General features: G+C 38.2%; 1 protein-coding gene across 16 annotated transcripts in view; it reads right to left on the reverse strand.

The window, feature by feature from the left end:
- PARD3 (par-3 family cell polarity regulator) overlaps positions 1-20,103 on the reverse strand; it is a 645,228-nt gene that overhangs the window by 159,848 nt on the left and 465,277 nt on the right. For all 16 annotated transcript variants that reach the window (XM_043541461.1, XM_043541458.1, XM_037890968.2 and 13 more), the window contains 2 exons: positions 18,124-18,351; positions 11,314-11,530 (listed from right to left, as the gene is read on the reverse strand). In XM_043541461.1, the coding sequence (XP_043397396.1) occupies positions 11,314-11,530; positions 18,124-18,351 (445 nt within the window). The remainder of the gene's footprint in view (positions 1-11,313; positions 11,531-18,123; positions 18,352-20,103) is intronic.

The following is a 20,103-nucleotide window of genomic DNA, read 5'->3' on the forward strand; positions in this document are numbered from 1 at the left end:
GCTGGCAGAGGACCTCTGGGCCCCGGAATCCCCAAGCCCCCGGCCACTGTGGGCAGCGGTGGAGTCCCCGAGTCCCCAGCCGCCGGCGGTGGCAAAGGAATTCCCAAGCTCCCAGTCCCTGTGGGCGGCAGAGGAACCCCCAAGCTCCTGGACACCGTGGGTGGCGGGGAGCCCTGCAGCTCCCAGCCATGGCGAGGGAATCCCACAGCTCCCAGCTGCCGCCGAGGGGGGTACTCCGCAGCTCCCAGAGACATGGGAAGCGGGGAGCACCCCATAGCTCCTGGCCACCACGGGCAGCAGGTGGCAGGGATACCCCGCAGCCCCCCAGCTGCTGCAGGTGGCTACTAGCCCCTGCTCAGCTGCCCCGCTTCAGGTGGTGTGGGGATCCACAGAACCCCATTTTGTCAGGTATATTTTTAGTAAAAGTCAGGGACAGGTCACGGCTTCCTATGACTTTTACTTTTTTGCCTGTGACCTGTCCCTGACTTTTACTAAAAATATCCATGAGAAAATCTTAGCCTTATTTATTAGATGTTCTTGTTCAAATGTTTAATAGCAATTCAACTTGCATTCTAAATACTGTTAGTACAGCTCCTGTCTAATGTGCTAGAGGCCCTTGATATTGGTCTAAGGTGTACTATATTCATGTTCTTTATTGCAGTGTTCATTAATACTGATGCAACTTAGGGCTTACTAGCTTTTATATTAACCCTTGTATATGGAATGTATATAGCCAATCCATAAACTCTGGTTCCGATTTGAAGTTTTCTTACTCGGTGCTAGCTACCTAGCATAATTTTAAAAAAAGCAAATATACAAATATTTCCAGCCATTTTGAAACGAGGCAATCCACAAAACAAACAAAACCTAACCCAAGTATTCAGCAGTTGTTAATGCTGTATGTTATTAGCCTAATAATAATTTTGTGCACTGCAAAAGTGTCATCCATCACAGGATCTGAAGGAACTATAAAAGACAGTAATGGGTAGGTATTATCCCCATTTTACAGTTTGGGAAACGGAGGTACAGAAAGACCAAGGCCCAAATTTTTAAAAGTATTAGGCATTGTGACATTTAAATCTCATTTTCAAAAATGATTTAGCACTTAGGACCTTAAATCTTATAATCAATGGTATTTTGGCTCCACAGCGCCTAAGTCTAACAAGGAATATCCCTATGAATTTAGCATTGTGGAAATATAATGTATATAAATATTAACCATAAAGATGTATTCACAAAACAGCATGGAAAGACTCCATAGAAGCCATTATAATAGTATGCCATAATTATATGTTAAAAAAGCACAAATCCCAGTAGATCTATGGATAGGGTCTCTGGGCCAAGTAGCACTGTGCTCCACTGCATGACTTAAAGGTGTATTTAACTTCCTAACATGAATTTATTAAAAATATATACATCTGACTAGCTCTGTAAGTTAGGAGGCAACAAAGTCGTTGAAGGAGGTGCTGGAAATACGGAATCTATAAGGATATTTTCTGAGGAAGTGATCTTTCAAGAATCACTTCTAGTCACCCCATATCAGAAGCTAGCCCAAATATGCTCTGCAGAAACTGCTGATCAGGTGAACACGTTGTAGCAGGGTCTTCTTTACAAACAACAGTAACATTTGTTTGCACTCCCATCTTTCGTAAATTTGCACAGAAGCAGCAAAAGCTAATGTGCAACAGAACACTACATTAGCTGCTGAAACATTATTGCACATTAAAAAAGTTTACTGCAACTTCGCAAACATGCTTACCTGAAAGCCATAAAAAGAGCGATACTAACATATAATGTCAGGTCTGTTGCAGTGCATTCCAATCAGTTCTTCACACTGGTGATGAGGGGCCAGCTCCTTGATGCAGGAGCCACTCTAAGTTATCCTTGAAAGAAATTTTAACATATGATATTCTATATAATCCATCACCATTTTGGAATGAAGCCATAGTTAACAAGTTGTCCGTTCTGAGCTGTAAGATGAATTAGCCGAGCTCCAGTGTCTACATGCTGTAGAACCACTTCTCACAATTATACAAAATGTGAAGAGGGTATTTAAAACAACTTCTTATTTTTACAAATGAATATAAAATCTCTCCTTTAGTGACTGACTGACCTCATTATGTTAAAGTTCCTATTTAATTCCTATGCTTTGAGATCAAAATGAGGAATTTCAGAGTTAACACTGAAACATCCTTTTTACTTTACTAATCACTAGCCAAATAACATTTTCGAGGTTAGAGGAGCCTCACTGAAACTTGTGTGGCGTAATAAGAATTTCCTTTTATCAGTTTTAAATTTGTTGCCTTTCAATTTCATTAGACATCCCCATGCTCTGTATTATGAGAAAGGATAAAAAAAAGGAAGTGTACTTTCTTTATGCTAATCATTATTTTGTATACCTTTATCATTCTCCTCTTATTTGCTTGTTTTCCAAAAAATCACAATCATTTAAATATCTCTTCTGACAGAAGTCTTTCTACGTCTCTGTACATTGTCTGCCATGTATTTTTTCAGGACGACCAGAATTGTACACAGTATTCAAAGTGAGGGCATGCATATATGATGGTATTAGAATATTTTCAGTATTATTGTCTGCTCCATTGTTTCTACATCCAAACATTTCGTTTCCTCTTTTAAGCGCCTCTGTGCAATTCGTAGAGGTTTGCAACATCTAGGTCTTTTTCCTGAGTGGTTGTTGTTCAGCAATGTGTATAAGCATTTCAATCAGGGTTCCGGTACGGCTCTTTGGAACACTCTATAGTAACAAGAAAAGGAGGACTTGTGGCACCTTAGAGACTAACCAATTTATTTGAGCATGAGCTTTCGTGAGCTACAGCTCACTTCATCGGATGAAGTGAACTGTAGCATCCGATGAAGTGAGCTGTAGCTCACGAAAGCTCATGCTCAAATAAATTGGTTAGTCTCTAAGGTGCCACAAGTACTCCTTTTCTTTTTGCGAATACAGACTAACACGGCTGTTACTCTGAAACCTGTCATCTATAGTAACAACCTTTTCCCATTTTGAAAATAGATCATTTACTCCTATTCTTTGTTTGTGTCTTTTAGTTAGTTTCTAATCCAAGACAGTACTTTACCTTTCTTCCTTTACTTTTCTTCTTGTGACTATGATTATTTGGTTTCCTTAATAGTATCTTGGAGGGCCTTTACCAAAGGGTTTTTGAAAGGCCAAATAAATTATATCAATAAGTTCTTTTTTATCCACTATTTTTGTGATCACACTCAAAATTCGGGTTGGCTGGAGAAGAATAATTTTCCTTTACAGAAATCCTTCTGGTTTGTCCCTATTGTATGTTCATGGATGTGTTTAATAAATCTATCTTTAATTATTTCAACCAATTAACCTGGTACTAAAGTATGGCTCATTGGTTTGTAACTCCCAGGTTCATCACTCACACCTATTTTTTGAAAGACTGGTTCAACATTTGTTACCCTCCAGTACAGCAGCTGATTTCTCTCTACTTTCATCCATGTAGATTTCACCTAGGCTCTAGGGCTTCACAGATTGTGCTCAGTATTTATAGACACAGTCTTTTTAATTGTGCACTACTGATCTATAGGAATCATTTTGTTCATGACCCCAGGCTAATCCACAAAGGTATTTCCTGTGCAAACTAGTGTTTGCTACAAATGTAATGATTTTATTCGCTAACAAAACACAAGGAAGTCCTAACAGGAGCATTCCAACACACTATGAATACAGATCAATGCTCATAACAAGTGAAATGCAATGTTAAGTTAAAACTCTATTCCTTAGAAATTGATCACTCAAGCAAATGTCAACCTAAGTAGTTCAACAGTCATCTGACTCAGTCTATTCCATTTTTTAAATATAATTTTACATTCATTTTCTTTTAACAAATACAAAACATTCTTAAAACTATTTTCAACCAGGATTTTCAAGAAAGACTACAGCTTTAAAAACAAGGTATAGAATCAAAGCATCTCTTAACTATTATGCCAATATTACAGGTATCCAGACACGATCAGTTGCAAATTAACTCTCAAAAGAAATGTTTCCAACACACGTTGCAATGAATGTCATTAACAGATCCTTTCATCTAACAGATCCTTCACTACTGAAGACAGTATTTATTTACCATACTTCGTTAGGGACTGAATAGTCAGTAACCTTCAATTTTCACATCAATTGCAGAAAAAAATTCCCATTTTCTATATAGACTAAAATTGAAATTGACTTAGAATATCTAAACTGTCAACAAATTCTTTTACGAAAAGGTTTGCTTTACAGGGATTATAAAGTAGGTGCCATCCTTGACACTTGCATTCTATATTCACTCTGCAGATCTGGAAAAGAAACATTAAGGAACGTCAGAAAGGGTCTTAGAAGACTCAGCTGTCATGCTATGCACCTCCTTTTGCTTGCTTTGCAGTCAGATACTGTGTTGTAGATGTCAGAGGTTCTCTATTTAAACTCACTGACAAGCAAAGGAAGAATACTGGGAGAATATGTTATCAGCTACTATGGACTTGTCTTTGGTAACAGGTCAGACACTTATTTCTGTGTGTGTTAGAAACAGAAACCCTGATTCTCCTCAAATTAAAAAACACACACTATACCCACATCAGATTTACAAATTCAAGATTTACTTTGGAAGAATCAAGTGGTAAGAATACATAGAGCAAAACCACTGTTTCCTGTCAGAATGACAAACTAGAATGCCACATAAGATTATGTTAATCTCTCATTTTATATCCATCTTTCACAAATACACACCAGTACTTTTTGTATGTCATTTAAAAAGGCATAGAGTTTACAACTCATTTACTGTAACTGCATTCCTTAAATCACTGCCGGATTATGTGAGGTTGTTTAGTTAGCAATGAGAAATTTGCTTCATCAAACCACACACATATGCACCAATTAGATCTCAGTCATAAATAACTATAACGCCTGATGTTTTCAGACGCAAGAAATGAAACATTATGTTAAGGTCTATTTTCCACAAAACAGCTGATTATAATTGCCAAGAGGGAATGGAGAGAAGGAAAAGAGATCAGACTATGAAAAGTAAGGGAAGAGGAGAGTTGGAGGAGGCATTGTTTTCTTCATCTAATAAGAACATAACTATTTTCATGCCAGGCTTTTTGTTAGCTTTATTAAACCTTCTCTCTTTCCGGTCCACATTTACTTTTAATTAGAAAGTAGGAATTGAAAAATAAGAAAATTCTTTGAATGAGAGTTATAAAAACAAAAGTAATAATCTATATCAAGGTAATATTTGCTCTATGGCTGATTTCTTTTGAAGACTGATGCTTCTGTGTATTCTCAGTAACTAACAAAAATCTGAACCAGGATCAGAGCAATCTGGCCAAGACAGAACCTAGACAAGCTGGTGGGTCATGAATAGGATTCCCCCAGCATAATGGAAGAGGACTATGCCTCCTCTATCACAAATAGGAGAAGTACAGTGTTACCCTTTCCCTGTATAATTCAGTTAGGGTCCTATTACATCCCTGACTGTTTTTGGACATGCTGAAAGCAGCAATGCCCCACAATACATTGTTCTATCTGTGGCTAGATAGAACAATACATTGTTCTATCTGTGGCTATCTAGATGTGGACCTTGCTATAGTTATGCACAGTTTGCTTCAACCAAGATGGATGACGGTAATGTACTAGATATAGAGCAGCCTTTGTCAAGTTCCTGAAACTTCCAAATGGTTCAGAACACATCAGCCAACCGTTTTGGTGGGGCAGGTGACTGGTGGCACAAAGCCTGTGCACCATGCTCCCAACTGGGCACTAATACTGCTTCAGGTGCAGTTCAAGGTGCCAGTGACAATCTTCAAAGCCTGAAGTGTCCTGCTGTGAGACATGAGCTCTCTGGTGCTTGTCCTGGGAACACAGCCTTTAGAGAGCAGGGATAGAAAGTGTTCTTGGCTGACAAATTCCAACCATTGGAACTTGCTCCCCCTTAATTGTCTACCAGAGCTCTGGTTTGGCAAGCTTTACCTCTTGCTATAAGGCATTATTATTCAGTGAGCCTTACTGCCGCTTTTTTAAGTTGTTTTAGATCAGATCACTTTTTTTTTTAAAACTCTACGAAGGTTGGGGTGCTTTCCAGTTATTTTGATTTGTGCGTGTTTCAACACTATTGTAGAGCATTAGGCACTTCTGCCATATATGTTCAACTTTAAAGGTCTGGAGATGATTGGTGAAGATTGAAAAAAGAAAGAAAATATTAAGTTTGCAAATATGGAGGTTAATTATTACATCTTTGAAATGACTGAAATTTCAACATTTATATAAGGACTTATTTAACCCTACACATTCAAAAAATGCTCATTTCAAACTGGTCTGCAAATCTTTAGCAAGAAAAAATACTTATTTGCTTTTTCTCCTTTCTCAGACATCATGACAAGGAAAACTAAATGAAAAACATGATGTAGGCAGCCCAATCAGGAAGCTATGTAACAGACAATAGTAATCTGTGTACGTTATTCTCCCAAATGCCCAGTCAGAGGTCTCAGATGGCTAATGTGGTTGAAATGTGTAATTCAAAGCTACAAATAATATATTTATGAATCTGGACATGTTCAGTGCACTCTGGAAACGGCTGTGTAAAAAAGACAACACTATATCTGATTTCAGCTAAACAAGGTTTCAAACTAAATTATCTATTTCCTCTTGCAGAACTGGATGAAACAACACTGTAAGGCTCCCAGTAATCATTTTAAATGTAATTGTAGGATTAGATTCTAATGGTAATATGGGAATATTGCATTTGCATTGGCTTTCCAATGTGACAGTTTACCCATCTGTGCTCTACAACAGTCGAGAGATGAGATGAAGGCCGGCATTGTACGATCAGAGCTTTACGTTTTCGTAAACACCATAGGCCAAATCTTGAAATTGTGTCCCCAATCCTGCTAACACTTATGCCATTTAAACAGATGGTGCTTTCTCACTGACTTACTTCAATGGACTAATCCACATGCTTAAAGTTGTACAGGTGTGTGCTCACTTGATTGGGGCCTTAGTTCGAACGCAGGCAAGTATAAATTAATTTATATCATAATATCCTTATCTACCCGTTTCATAGTTAAATAATATTCATTTCATGAACAGCCTCCAAAAAGGAAATACATTTCTGCATCACACACACACAGAGGCATGCCCACCTACCTTTTTTGGCCAGCTCCAAACCTGTTTTCATAGCTATAAATGCTGATGTCTATTTACATTCAGACCATTTCTCTTATCATGCATTTGATTCAGGCTCCCCCTCCCCTTAATTTATATTTCCAACCAGATGTGATTGGAAACCGCAGCTTCACTGCTTCAAGAACCGTGAAGGCTGGAAAAATCAACTTCTGTGTCCTAATGTGGAATGCATTTATTTCATTTTTGCTAAATTGGCCTAGGTATAAGAACATTTTATCTGTTCTCTTTACCAGCATCATGAAACCTGAAGATCTCATCTCCTTTCCTGAGACTGAACAGTTGTCCCTGTCCATTTGCTAGGCCCAATCCTGCTACCATGAAAACCAATGTAAGCTTGGCCATCAACTCCCTTGGGAACAAGATGAGGCCCATAAATCATATTAAAGAACTCACCATGGCTTAAAAGGGTGTCACTCAGTTTGAGTTTGTACTATGCCACCTTTTAAACTGTGATGCCATTGTATTACAGAACCATGCTCAAGATCCTGCCCAGGGAATCATGTTGAGCTGGGTGTTAGTGTACCTGATCCTGACTAACACAGCTCACCACCCTTATGGAAACTACATTCAATTTGATGCCCAGGGGAGAAGCATCAGTGCAATAAATGGGTCTTCTAAGTGGCTACATTTACTATGGTAAAACTGCATGGGTGATACTATGGCCATAACTTGTAACACAGGAGCTAAGAACAATCTCAATACTCACCGCTTTAAACTCCAAGGGCAAGGCAAACATAGCCTTCCTGACTTTCACAAATAAAAGCACACTGGACACTAAGGAAAAAAATCCATATGCAATTTTCCTTTTCCAGTCCTCTCCCCAGAAAGAACTGCACACAGCAGAAGCTAGTCACATTGCTAAATGTATATTGGAGGTACTTAGATACCTCGGTGATGAACTTGTACAGAACAGAATAGCGTACAGTCTTCTGGGCATTCCTAATCATGAAACATAAAAGCCAGCAAAACAATATCTGAATTTAGCAAAAACTATACTTCCAGCTTGTATACCAGGCCCCAAAAGCTGATTCTTCAATATTTTGCGTAAGTTACCGTGGCAACAAAGGCCAACTTTCTGCTGAACTCAGTTCCAAGTGTATATTAGTATCCTGTATTTAAATATGAGCTTTGGTGTAAAGGAATAATTTTGAACTGAATCACCTTTTCAGTTGAACAATTTACTTATACTATTCTCTTCCCCACCCCAAAATATGCATAACACAGAAATGCACACGTTAGAATGAGTGATCATTAGAATATCCAGGCCTGATCCTTCAAGCCCTCTGTGAACAGAACTCCTTTGAAATCAATGGGAATTCTACATATGAAGGGGTTGTAGAATTGGACGCTTCATTTTTAGTCCTGATAGAGTCACTCTGAGTTGTACCAAATTTCTTTCTTCTATTCCACAGAAGTGGCAAAATAATGTAAGTGTTTAAAAGGTTTATTTATTACTTCAAACTTGCAGTAAGGATCTTAAGGGGAATTTTTGGAAATAATGATTCTATGCTGAAGAGGAAGAAAGGTAACCTCTAGTGGGAGTTTGCATCTTTCACTACAATTTTATGAAGATCCCAGTACCAAATCCTGAGATTTTAATTGAGGGGAAGCAGACTTATTTTTGTGCATTATGTAGGCGCCAGTTTATGAGCTGTCAGTTTGCATAGAGGCAATAAAAAGCCCCTTGGCTAAATACAGACACTGAAATAAAGTGTCAGTTACAGTAACTCCATCCCGTAAGTGTTCTTGCCCAGGCAATGTAATGAAGAAAGATTATCTTAAGATAAGTTAAGTGCATTGAAAAGCAGCAAAAGAGGAAGGGAAGCAAAGAGATGGAGAAATGCTAAGAAAATAATAATAATGCTGTGAGGCACCTAAACATCTAACTATATTTTAATTATGGCTTAAATATTAAGTGTTATTGGTATCATGGTTTTCTATTTACCATCTGTATGCTCTTTCACCAGTTACCAAACTATCAACTGCATCAGATGTGTAAAAATACAAAGCATGTGGCAGGCAGAAGTGGCAACTGTTACCTTACAAAATGCAACATATTCCATCACTCAGAAAATTATGGAGAACGTATTAACAAAGCAAATCTAAGCACTGCATGAGTATTAGAGGTAATTACTTAAATGAACACTAAAAGACAAGAGGATCATGATCCTTTTTGAAGAACCAAATGGCTGTTGTTTTCCAAATTAAAGACGTCCTTGTGAGGTGCTTAATGTATATGACACAATCAAGTTGATTTTATATTTAGTTGTTGATGTCATATAAAAATTTCTATCAATAATACTTCCCTCTTCTACAGCAATTTCCATTTGGAGACCTCCAAGTGATGCAGAAACATAAAATCTTTATGAATCTCGATAAATTCTGCAAGTTGCAACATGTGAAAGGACCCCTGAGCTCACATGGAACCCTACTACCTCAACGGTGCGTGCAAGTGGTCTACCTTTATGTTTTGCCTTGCAAGATTGAGCCACTAGCCTTGCAGAATCCCAGTGAAGTGGGTACTTGTACCATCATTTTACAGAGGAGGCAACTCAAGAACAAAGCAAGAATGTAACTTTTTAGAAGTTGACCCATACCTTATAAAAATCCCTCATTTCAAGGGACATGACTCATTTTACTCCCTAAGTTATCTACATTCCACACAAGTCTGTTACTGAAAGTGATTTAACATCAGAAATGAAGAATCACAGAGCTGAGGCTGTAGAAAGAGTTACTGACACCAAAGAAACAAATCCTGCAGCATTTTAAGTTTCCTGCATGGATAATTTGTGTGTCCCCCTCATTCTGAGCCTTTATTATACACTGTATACCAAACTTGGGCATTGGCAGACTGAGAGGTATGTGTTGTAGCACCGATTGATCTCAGCAGGAGTTGTGGATGCTTGGCACCTCTGAAAATCAGGCCCAAGGTCGTAGATGAAGCCTGTGGCAAAGCTGAGGACAGAACTCAGATTGCTTGATTTCCCATTTCTCTTGCCTTGACTACAAAGCCTTACTTCCTCCTAAGATAAATACATGCAACTTCAAAACAACATGATCTTCTTATTTAGCTTTCGTTAAAAAGACAAGCTAACTAATATTGCAGTATAATTCAGACAAAGAACAACTGTCAAGCTATACAGAGAACCTACCTTTAATGAATTCTTTACAGAAACAGAAATGTAACAGGTACTAAATTTTGACTGAGTTTAATCGAAGCTCTGTACCTTTTCATGGTGAATTATTATTAATGAACCATTACAATGATACCAGTAACTCTACTTCTAATTAAATTTAAGTAATGAACTTTTACACACATAAAACCAGACACTACCTTTGTCAAGGAACTTTATTTACCCTTGCTAGCTAGAAGAAAGATTTTGCTTACTTTCTCCCCTACCACTTATGGGAAACACATAGTTACTAAAACCAAACTTAAATCTGTCTCTCAGAATGTGATGAAATCTTTGGACAACTGTCATATCTAGATGGAGACAGCAGGTGGGATCCTCACCTCTGCTCTGGCCCCTTTACAACAAGTAGAAGGACCAGAGTGGCATAAAGCAGCTCTTGAAGCCCGAATTCCAGTTGGGAGAGAATTCTCTCAGCATACAAACTAAAGTGGACCACCACCCTTGTTGTTTTCCAAGGATCCGCTTGCACGCCCTGGCATAGGCAGCATGCCTTCATGCTAGAGGCAGGGTGGGTGTGAAGCACACAGCACTGTGGCCCATAGAGCAGCCTTAAACAGGCCCACAAGTTTGTCTTAAGTTATGATTGGGACCACTCCAGCTCCTGGAGCAGCACATGATAAGGAGGTCACAAAGGTGGCTTAATGCTGCCTTAGCTGTCCCTCCCTCAGACTGCAAATTCTTCACTGCCCCCTGGGGAAGCTTAGTACAGAATCACAGGAGTTCACAATATGGTGCTTTAAAGGTATGTTCAAATTCTTGGTATTTTGGAGCTTGTAGTGAAATATATATTTGCAGAGGGGCTAGCACAAAGAGGCCTTGTTCCCAACTGGGGCCTTTGAGCATTAGTAGAATACAAAAAATGAAGCTCCATTTTGTTATACATTCTCATAATCTTGTGTGCATAGCACCTACCTGAACATGTCTCCTAAGCCTTTGAGCATTCCTTTCTTTGCCTTAATTTTATCCTTCTCTTTATCGCGGTCTTTCTTCTTGTCCTTTCCAGCCTTTTTTCTGTCACCTTTATCTTGGCTTCCATTCATCTGTCTCTCCAGTGAGTGGGATGGCTGGTCACTTGCTGTGGACACAGATTCTCTGCCTGATCTTGAACTCTCCTCTGTGTCTTCCTCCACTGAAAGAGTAAGAAAAAAATATTGGCAGGAGAGGAACGAACAAATTGTCATAAACATACAGCTAAGGGTAGCATAAAATCCCCCTTTTACCTGTAAAGGGTTAATCAATTCCATTAACCTAGTTGGCAGCTGACCAGAAGGACCAATGGGGAAAGAATATACTTTCAAATCTGGTGGGGGGAGGTTTTTGTTTGGGCTTTTGTTGTTCTCTCCAGAGACAAAGAGAGAGACCAAGCAAGTAATCCAGCTCCTACTGAATGATACATCTAAAATTACAGAAATAGTAAGTAATAGCAAGGAAATGTGTTAGAGTATCTTTTGTTTTAGCTTGTGAATTTTCCCTATGCTAAGAGGAAGGTTTATTCCTGTTTTTTTGTAACTTTAAAGTTTTGCCTAGAGGGGAATCCTTTCTGTTTTAAATCTTATTACCCTGTAAAATTATCTTCCATCCTGATTTTACAGAGGTGTTTCTTTTACTTTTTTTTCTTTATAATAGAAGTTCTGTTTTTAAGAATCTGACTGGGGTTTTTAGTGTCCTAAAAACCCAAGGGTCTGGTCTGTGCTCACCTTGTTTACTCTCAAGCCTCCCCAGGAAAGGGGGTGAAGGGGCTTCGGGGGATATTTTGGAGAAACAGGAACTCCAAATGGTCCTTTTCCTAAATCTTTGTCTAACTCACTTGGTGGTGGCAGTGATACTGTTCCAGGGACAAGGAAGAATTTGTGCCTTTGGGAAGTTTTTAAGCTAAGCCGGTAGAAATAAGCTTAGGGGGTCTTTCATGCGGGTCCCCACATCTGTGCCCTAGAGTTCAGAGTGGGGAGGGAACCCTGAGACAAACAAAAGAGGTTTTTCAGCATATTGTGGAATATGTTTTGGAGCAAGACATGTGCATAACAACTAAGTAACCATATGACATTATGTTGTTAACCCTTGATTGCTCATTCTGTGAGTTCCACATCTATGCTCCTCATGTCTATTTTTACCCTGTAACTTCTACAGGGAAGGGAATGAGTGTGTATATTCTGTGAGACACACAGAACATTGTGGAATAACAGTACTGACCAATAAACAGGGTTAGCCAATAGTGCTGCTAACTGGCTACTTGTGTTGGTGCTTAGATTCTATAGTGAGGAGAGCTTTAAATATGCTTAAGATAAAGAGTGAGATCAGTGTTACATAGTTAATAAATTTTAAATAAAACTCCTAAAAATATACAAGTTGTTTATATTACATTAATTTGTAATACACCACATGGCCTGCTACCTTTAATTGCTCACTTCAAACCCTTTATGCGTAACAATCTAACTCCCAATTGCCTACCATCTGAAGTGGCAGTCTCCAACATTTCTTCTGTTTACCAGTTTGTCCCACTGCTTCCTTCCCCTGACCTGAAGAGCTCTGTGTAGCTCAAAAGCTTGTACCTTCCACCAACAGAAGTTGGCTCAAGAAAAGATATTATTTTATCTACCTTCTCTCTCTCATATCCTGGGACTAACATGACTACAACACTGCAAAAAACATCATTTAGGAGAGTTGACCTTTAATACAAGCCTTTAACCGTTTTTCTTCAGCAACAAAATACCACCGTGAATTTGATGAAATAACTCATCTCCTTTAGCAGTTTATTTTTAAAAAGTTACAGTTTTACTGCTCAAAGAAGTTCCACTGGTTGAGGTGAAGACTCTAGAGGTGCAGGTTACGTAATCTGGAACAAATAAGACCTTCTAAGTGTATATTATGAACTGTTTCAAGCCTGGACCCACAGAGAGACTATATATAATTTGGAACACATATTCCAGAAAGCCTGAAGAGAATAGTGACAAAAAATATATAGTAGTAGCCATATTTCTAAATGATTCTCCACTCTAAAACTGGAAAAGCTTCCAGTGGGTCAGTGAAAATGAAACTCTCAAAGTCACAGAGACATTTTTTGGCTCACCATCATCAGCTGCTGAACTGTCTGAGACTTGCCTGAGCAGTCTGTTTTTCTTCTGTAGGACCACAATTGATGGATTTAGCCAGCTGACTCAGGCAATACTTGTTCATTACGCATTCTAGATCTTTGAGAATACGCCATCAACCCACCAGCCTTTGACAAATATATTCTGAAAGCAATATTTCAGGCCAGGCAAATGTGGGTAGACACATTTATTTCTAAGCCACAATGGTTATAATTTTGAATCCCAAACAACTGAACACAGGTGAAAGATCTACCTGCCTCATGCCATTAGCTCGTCTATTGGGGACGCCTGGAGTAAAACAGCTAATCTACAGTACAGCAGCTACAGCAGCACAGCTACGGCGCTGCAGCTGTGCCTCTATAGTCCTGTACCGTAGATGCATGTTAAATGGACAGAAGGGGGGTTTCCATTGATGTAGGTAATCTACCTCTCTGAGAGGCAGTATCTAGGTCAATGAAAGAATTCTTCCCTCAACCTAGCTGCATCTACAGGTTGAGTTCACTACATTGCACGTGGTATGAAATTTTTCACTGCCCTGAGTAACGTAACTAGGTTGACTTAAGTTTTAGGGGTTGGCCAGGCCTGACAAATTTCCCATTGCAGGTGCACTTCCAATATTCAGGCAATTGTAACTGAGAAGATAAGACTGAAACCTTCTGAAATATGTCCACATAGTATTAGTGCTTTTGAGGTCACTGTGCTTACTATCAGAACTGGAACATAGGGATGTATTTAATGATTATTAAAAGTTTAAATCTGGACACAGAAGACCACATTTAAAAACAGTCTCTAATTTTGTGCAATCCAGTTAGCACCTAGAATCCGTTGCTGGTGCAAACAACATTTAGACATTTAACTATCTGATAGTGCCTGTAAATGAACACAAGCAGTACAAAATAAATGAAAAATCTGGTACACATTTAAGTCATACATTTATTTGCTTTACTTCACTAGGATTTTAAAGATGAATGGATTCTGACCTATGGATGTTCATATTCAAAATAATCACACACTAAATTAATCCTAAAAATGTATCAAGGGTACTGAATTATGCTGAGTTGCTAAACAACTTGTCATAACAATGAATCCCCCTTTACTATTTATTTTGCGTATTCTATACAGATAATATTGCTTCCTTTCCATTGCTGTTCTGCAATAAATATTTTTCTATCAAGCTTCCACAGTAGTTTGTCTGCAATTAATTTCTTAGTCTGCACCATAGCCTCTTCTACCTAATGAACTAGGATGCATTTTCCCCCATGACACACTAGAATAAGCAGATTTCCAGGTTTTTAAAAAGACATGACATGAAGAAAGTTGTTTCCCTTTTGTGCAGCACAGTGATTCTACAATTAAGATATACCTAATTACTACTGTTTAGAACAGATGCAAATGTTGTCCAATTAAAATTCAAGTCCATGCTACAAATGAAACATCTGATTTTTGTTATGTTGCAGTAATGATGTTAGGTGGCTGGAAAATATACAAGAGATTTTTTTCCCCATTTAGGCCACTGAAGGCAAAAATTAACTTGGGATATGCTTCAAGTATCAATTCAAGCTGAAGACCAAAGTCATCCTTCACAAACCACACTTGTATTAAAGAGAACTACAAAAGGTATTGTGAAGCTATTCCCCTATTTAGGCCATAAAATTGAAAAGATGCACATGAGAAATTGAAGCTATTTAATCTGAAACTGTTTCATAACTGAACTCCTAGACTGCTTATTGTGATATTTAATATGACTGTAGGTTCTAGCAATTAAGACTCACAAAGATTAGAAAGCTTTGCCAATTTCTCCAGATTCAAATGGCTTGTACTCAGACAACACACCAGAGATAGAAATTTTGCTTCTAGTCAGCTATTCCAAGTATTAAAAAACAAGCACAATGATTCTTATAATCTAAACACCCACAACATTCCGTTATTATTATCTGATTATAGCCATTACAATCCATAAGTATCCTCCTTAAAACTCTTAAAATGTTTTCACAGAATCGGACATTTCCAGATGGTATTCATACTATTTTTAACAGTTTGAATAACATATTGTTTCAGGGAGAGCAATTATATTTAAAAGGCGGTTCAGTCCTTTATCACATACAGTATCTCCATATTTTTACAGCTCTTTCATGAGATGATCAAATGTTAAAGAGTCCTTCATAAATGCAATTCAGAGCTATTGTTTTGCCAACACAAAGGACTGGAAGGAAGAAACATTCCTACTTCCAAAACATTTGGAAAAGAAAGGAAAAATTTCAAGCAAGACAAATTAATACAACCTCAGGGGCAACAGCAAATTGACCACCAATATCTTGAATGGATTTTAGGAGACAAAGCAGCATTTTTAATTCTAAGCAATTACAAAATACCTAAATATGATTAAAAAACTAGTTATTTGAGTACCTGATTGCTAAATGGACCTATATCTATTCAGCACTGTCCAAACTTTGCCCAACTGAAGAGGTCGTTTGGCAACATCCATGGAACCTGAGGCCATAGACAATTTGCATGAAATGGAGCAGATTGCTGATACTCTCTGCTTTAACACGTATGCACAGCCCTCAGAGACAAAGGTCCCAGTAAATGACATTGCTTCCACTCTGTTCTAAGTGTAGTATGGCTTTCTAGGATTTGTAGATTTCACTGGCCACACCACTATCGTGAATATAAGGGAAGCCACAGGCTGCACAGTACAACTCCATGGTTTGAACTCACTATCCTGCCATGGTACTACCAGTTTCTGTATCACTTATGAATACACAATATTTGTAACACAGGTGAAGCTCTACCAATCTGGTTTGTTTTACATGGCACTAAGAACCAAAAGGATAAGAGTATGTCCAGTCCTGTATAGGTACACAAGGGGTAGAGGTGGCTTAAGGTGCCTCTCCTTATTGAGTCATTTTGTATGGATTGGGCCCAACGCTACATGAACATGAGAACACCCCAGATCTATCAGTGCAAAACTCCTCAAATTGGGCAGGAAGAGGTTGAGGACGTAGCCTTGCCTCTTCTCCACATCAGCCAGCAGCCCTGACCTTGTACAGGGTGAGTTTGTGGGAGGGAAGCATCCACTGCACCCTTCCAAAAGGTATACCAGTGGCCATGCATCTTCATACCGCCCCTAATGAAGGCAAGTGAACTGGCTCAAAATGTCTTCCAATAAATTGGCATGTCTATAGTCACTTAGAAAGTGTTCAGTGATAACCCTTTTGTTATGCCCTTTTTTAGATTCCTTTTTTGGTCAAATGAGGTTAAACCATTTGAAACTAATTCCCACTGAGCATGGAGTATCTGATGTCTGACAACAGGAAATCACTGTCAGTTGGCTCGCACAAAACAAAGCCGTTTAGAAAAACATGGTCTCATGTCCCAAAAGACCTTAGGCATGTACTTTGGAAGAATGATCAAGATCGTTTTACACATTCTCTCATTCTTACTCAACCATTGGTTAACAGTAGATTGACAGCTAGCAGCACAAGACTGGCATTTAGCCTCATTGCTGCATGCAATTGCTAGACATGGTGGGGAGGGGATGTAGAATTAATTCTATCTGTAACTATTCTGAGGAATATGGACTCTGGCAAAATGACCTCAGTTTAAGTCATAGAATATTTTTAGGAACAGAGTAAGGAAAATGAGTGATCTTGTACAGAGTATAACTGCAGGACCAAATTATTTAATTAAGCATAGACTTTCTCAAACTGAAAACAAATAAAAAAAAAAAATAAGGGCAGAGGGTGAAAGTTCACTTTCCAAATCCTTTTCATTAGTATTTGGCCTAACGATTACATTGTTTCATTCTTCCCTAAACCTTCTTCATTCATAAACTTCTTCTAAACAGAATCAGGGTGATTTAAAAAAATCTTCTGAAGGGTGACAAGCGAAAATAGTACAACAAGAAGATTAAAATTTCAATAATTTGAATACAACCCCCATTAGGATAATTTACCATTCATACTACTGTATTTGCATTCAGCATGGACTGTCATTTTACCAGCCCATTCTTACATAGTTCAATAATGATAAGGTTAGCTTTGAAGAGGTTCTTTTATGTTAATGACACATTCTCCACATGTTGGGTCACACTTGGGGTTAAAGAACTGGAAATGTAAATTAATGCCCATTAGGGTGGGTAATAGCTGATCATTAACTTCAGAATTTTATTATATCTGCCAGCCTTACTCATTCTAATTAAAGAACAGTGGTAATTTTTTTCCCCAACACATCATTAATGTACTCTTCCATACTGACATTTTTCAACGGGAATTCAACTTTTTTCTTTTTGGTTAAACTTTTTAATTAAACAAGTTCAAATATAGTCTTAACGAAACTTTTCATACTAAATAATTAAAACAAACATGCTCATTTTAATCTCATTTTCTTGCTCTAGAAAGAAAAGTAACTTCAGAATGTTACAATCTGTGAATACATATGCAGGACACAAGCACTTTATAAAGCCTAATCTAACAATCCAGAGACATCTAAATGATACTTTATTTTAAAAGACTTAAAATTACATTTTGTTTTTTTATTTGACCCCTTTTACAGTTATGAATCTGTTTTTAATCCTTCAAAGAAAATTAAACAACTATAATGTTCTTAACATACAGCAAAACAAGATACTTACAGGTCTCCATGCCTTCATCGTCATCATCTGCAACAGGTTTATCATATGATTTGTCAATTGCAGCTCTGAAGCTCTCATTGCAACCTCGTCCTCGTATTATCCGTGGGCGTGGACGATGGAAGGGAATGTCACCATTCAAAGTCACCTCAGCCACAGCTGTCTGTAGACTTTCTAATGAGCTGGATTTCTTCAGACCTAATGAAGGACCCACATCTCTTGTTGGGGAACCTTAGTGGTTAAAAAAAATGTTAATTAGGGGATATTAGGGAATTCGTCTGTGGGGAATATACTTAACATTATTCACATCATCTCTGTAATCTGTAGGGATTTCTGTGCAGACCTGTTGGTTTGAACAATGAATCGGTACGTCATGTCTCAGTCAATGACATCTTACGTTTTCAGTGTAACATCAAGAGAAAATATCTTGTCTGTTATTTTCAAGTGGCTTTTTCAACTGAATTTTAAAGACTTGCATCAAAACATTACAGTAGACTAATTTTATAATGAAATGCATCTGAATAATCTAAGCGGACCTGATGGGACAAGTTCACATATTCGTTGAAAAGATCTGAAGTAGGGATCCAATTACTCAGGTAATACTTGACATCACCTGAAAAAGAACTGCAATTCTGGAACATACAAGTTTGAGGGTAGTGGTGGGACTCAGAACCATCTGAGACCATCTCCTATGAGTTAAACTTGAATCTTTTTAAAGGTGCAGATAAGAAATGAATTATATGATAAAGGACTTTCTTTCCCACCTCTCTTCCCAGATTTCCTCCCTATGCTTGTGGACCAGATGCCTGACCTTTTATAATGAGGCAACTACACCTGTGATCCAAATCATCTCACTTCTCACAAGGTGGCATCATAATGTTCAAAATAGTAGTCAGGCTGGAAGAGACTTTGAGACTTTTACCAAAGGAAACAGGGATAGGAAGAGGGACAGGAACAAATTTTGCCAGAAGTTCAGAAGCTCCATCAGGAATACGTGGTAGTTTGGTCTACATGGACAGAAGTGCAGGAGAAGAGGGGAGAAATAATGAAACAGAATGGGAGGCCATCTGTGGTTACGTAGGGTTTGCTGTTATGGGTAGATTAATAGGTGTCTTGGGTCAGTCTCTAGTTTTATTATTTGAAGGTGGTGATGAAATAACAGTAAAAACCTCAAACGGCTTGACTGATAGCTCATGCATGGGGGTTCACAGAATCATCGTATCTACATATGGAAGGCCTACTGTACATTTATTGGTGTTCTGGCCAGCATACTTTTAAAGGTGCCACGTGATCACACTTCCAGTGCTTTGTTTGGGACACCACTACACAGGTTAATAGCTCTTATTATCAGATGATTTTCCTTAACTTTTCTTAGTTCCTCATACGAACTACGAGGAAGTCCTCATTTTATGACATTAAATAATTCCACTTCGTCATTGGTGTTCACACTCTTCAAATTTTTTCAACTATTATCATATCCTGACTTAGTTGTCGCTTTGCCAGGCTATATGTACATAACTCTTTTCAACTTCATAAATAAAACAATGTAGTCCTCCACCTACCAACCCATTTCACTGGTTTTCCCTGATCTTTCTCCCATTTTTTATTATCTTTCTGATAATAAGATGTGTGTAACTGAATACACTATTCTAATAACAATAATATAATACCTAGCTTTTATACAGAGCTTTTTCTTAGCTGATCTCAAAGTGCTTTAACAAAGGAGATCAGTAACTCCATTTTACAGAATGAGATAATGAGACACAGAGGGACAAAGTGACTTGCCCTCTGTCATTCAGCTGGTCAGTGAAGAGCCAGGAATAGAACAGAGCTCTCCCGAGTCCCAATCCAGTGCTCTATCCACTTTTCCTCCCACAAGCATGTATTATTCATACCAGAGCCATGAAGAATGATATTGTTATAACGTGTTTTTGTTAGAAAGATGCCCAGTAGGCCCCAATCTGGATTTGGGCCCCATTGTGC

The sequence above is a fragment of the Chelonia mydas genome, chromosome 2 (assembly GCF_015237465.2).
Source record: "Chelonia mydas isolate rCheMyd1 chromosome 2, rCheMyd1.pri.v2, whole genome shotgun sequence".
Taxonomy (NCBI): domain Eukaryota; kingdom Metazoa; phylum Chordata; order Testudines; family Cheloniidae; genus Chelonia; species Chelonia mydas.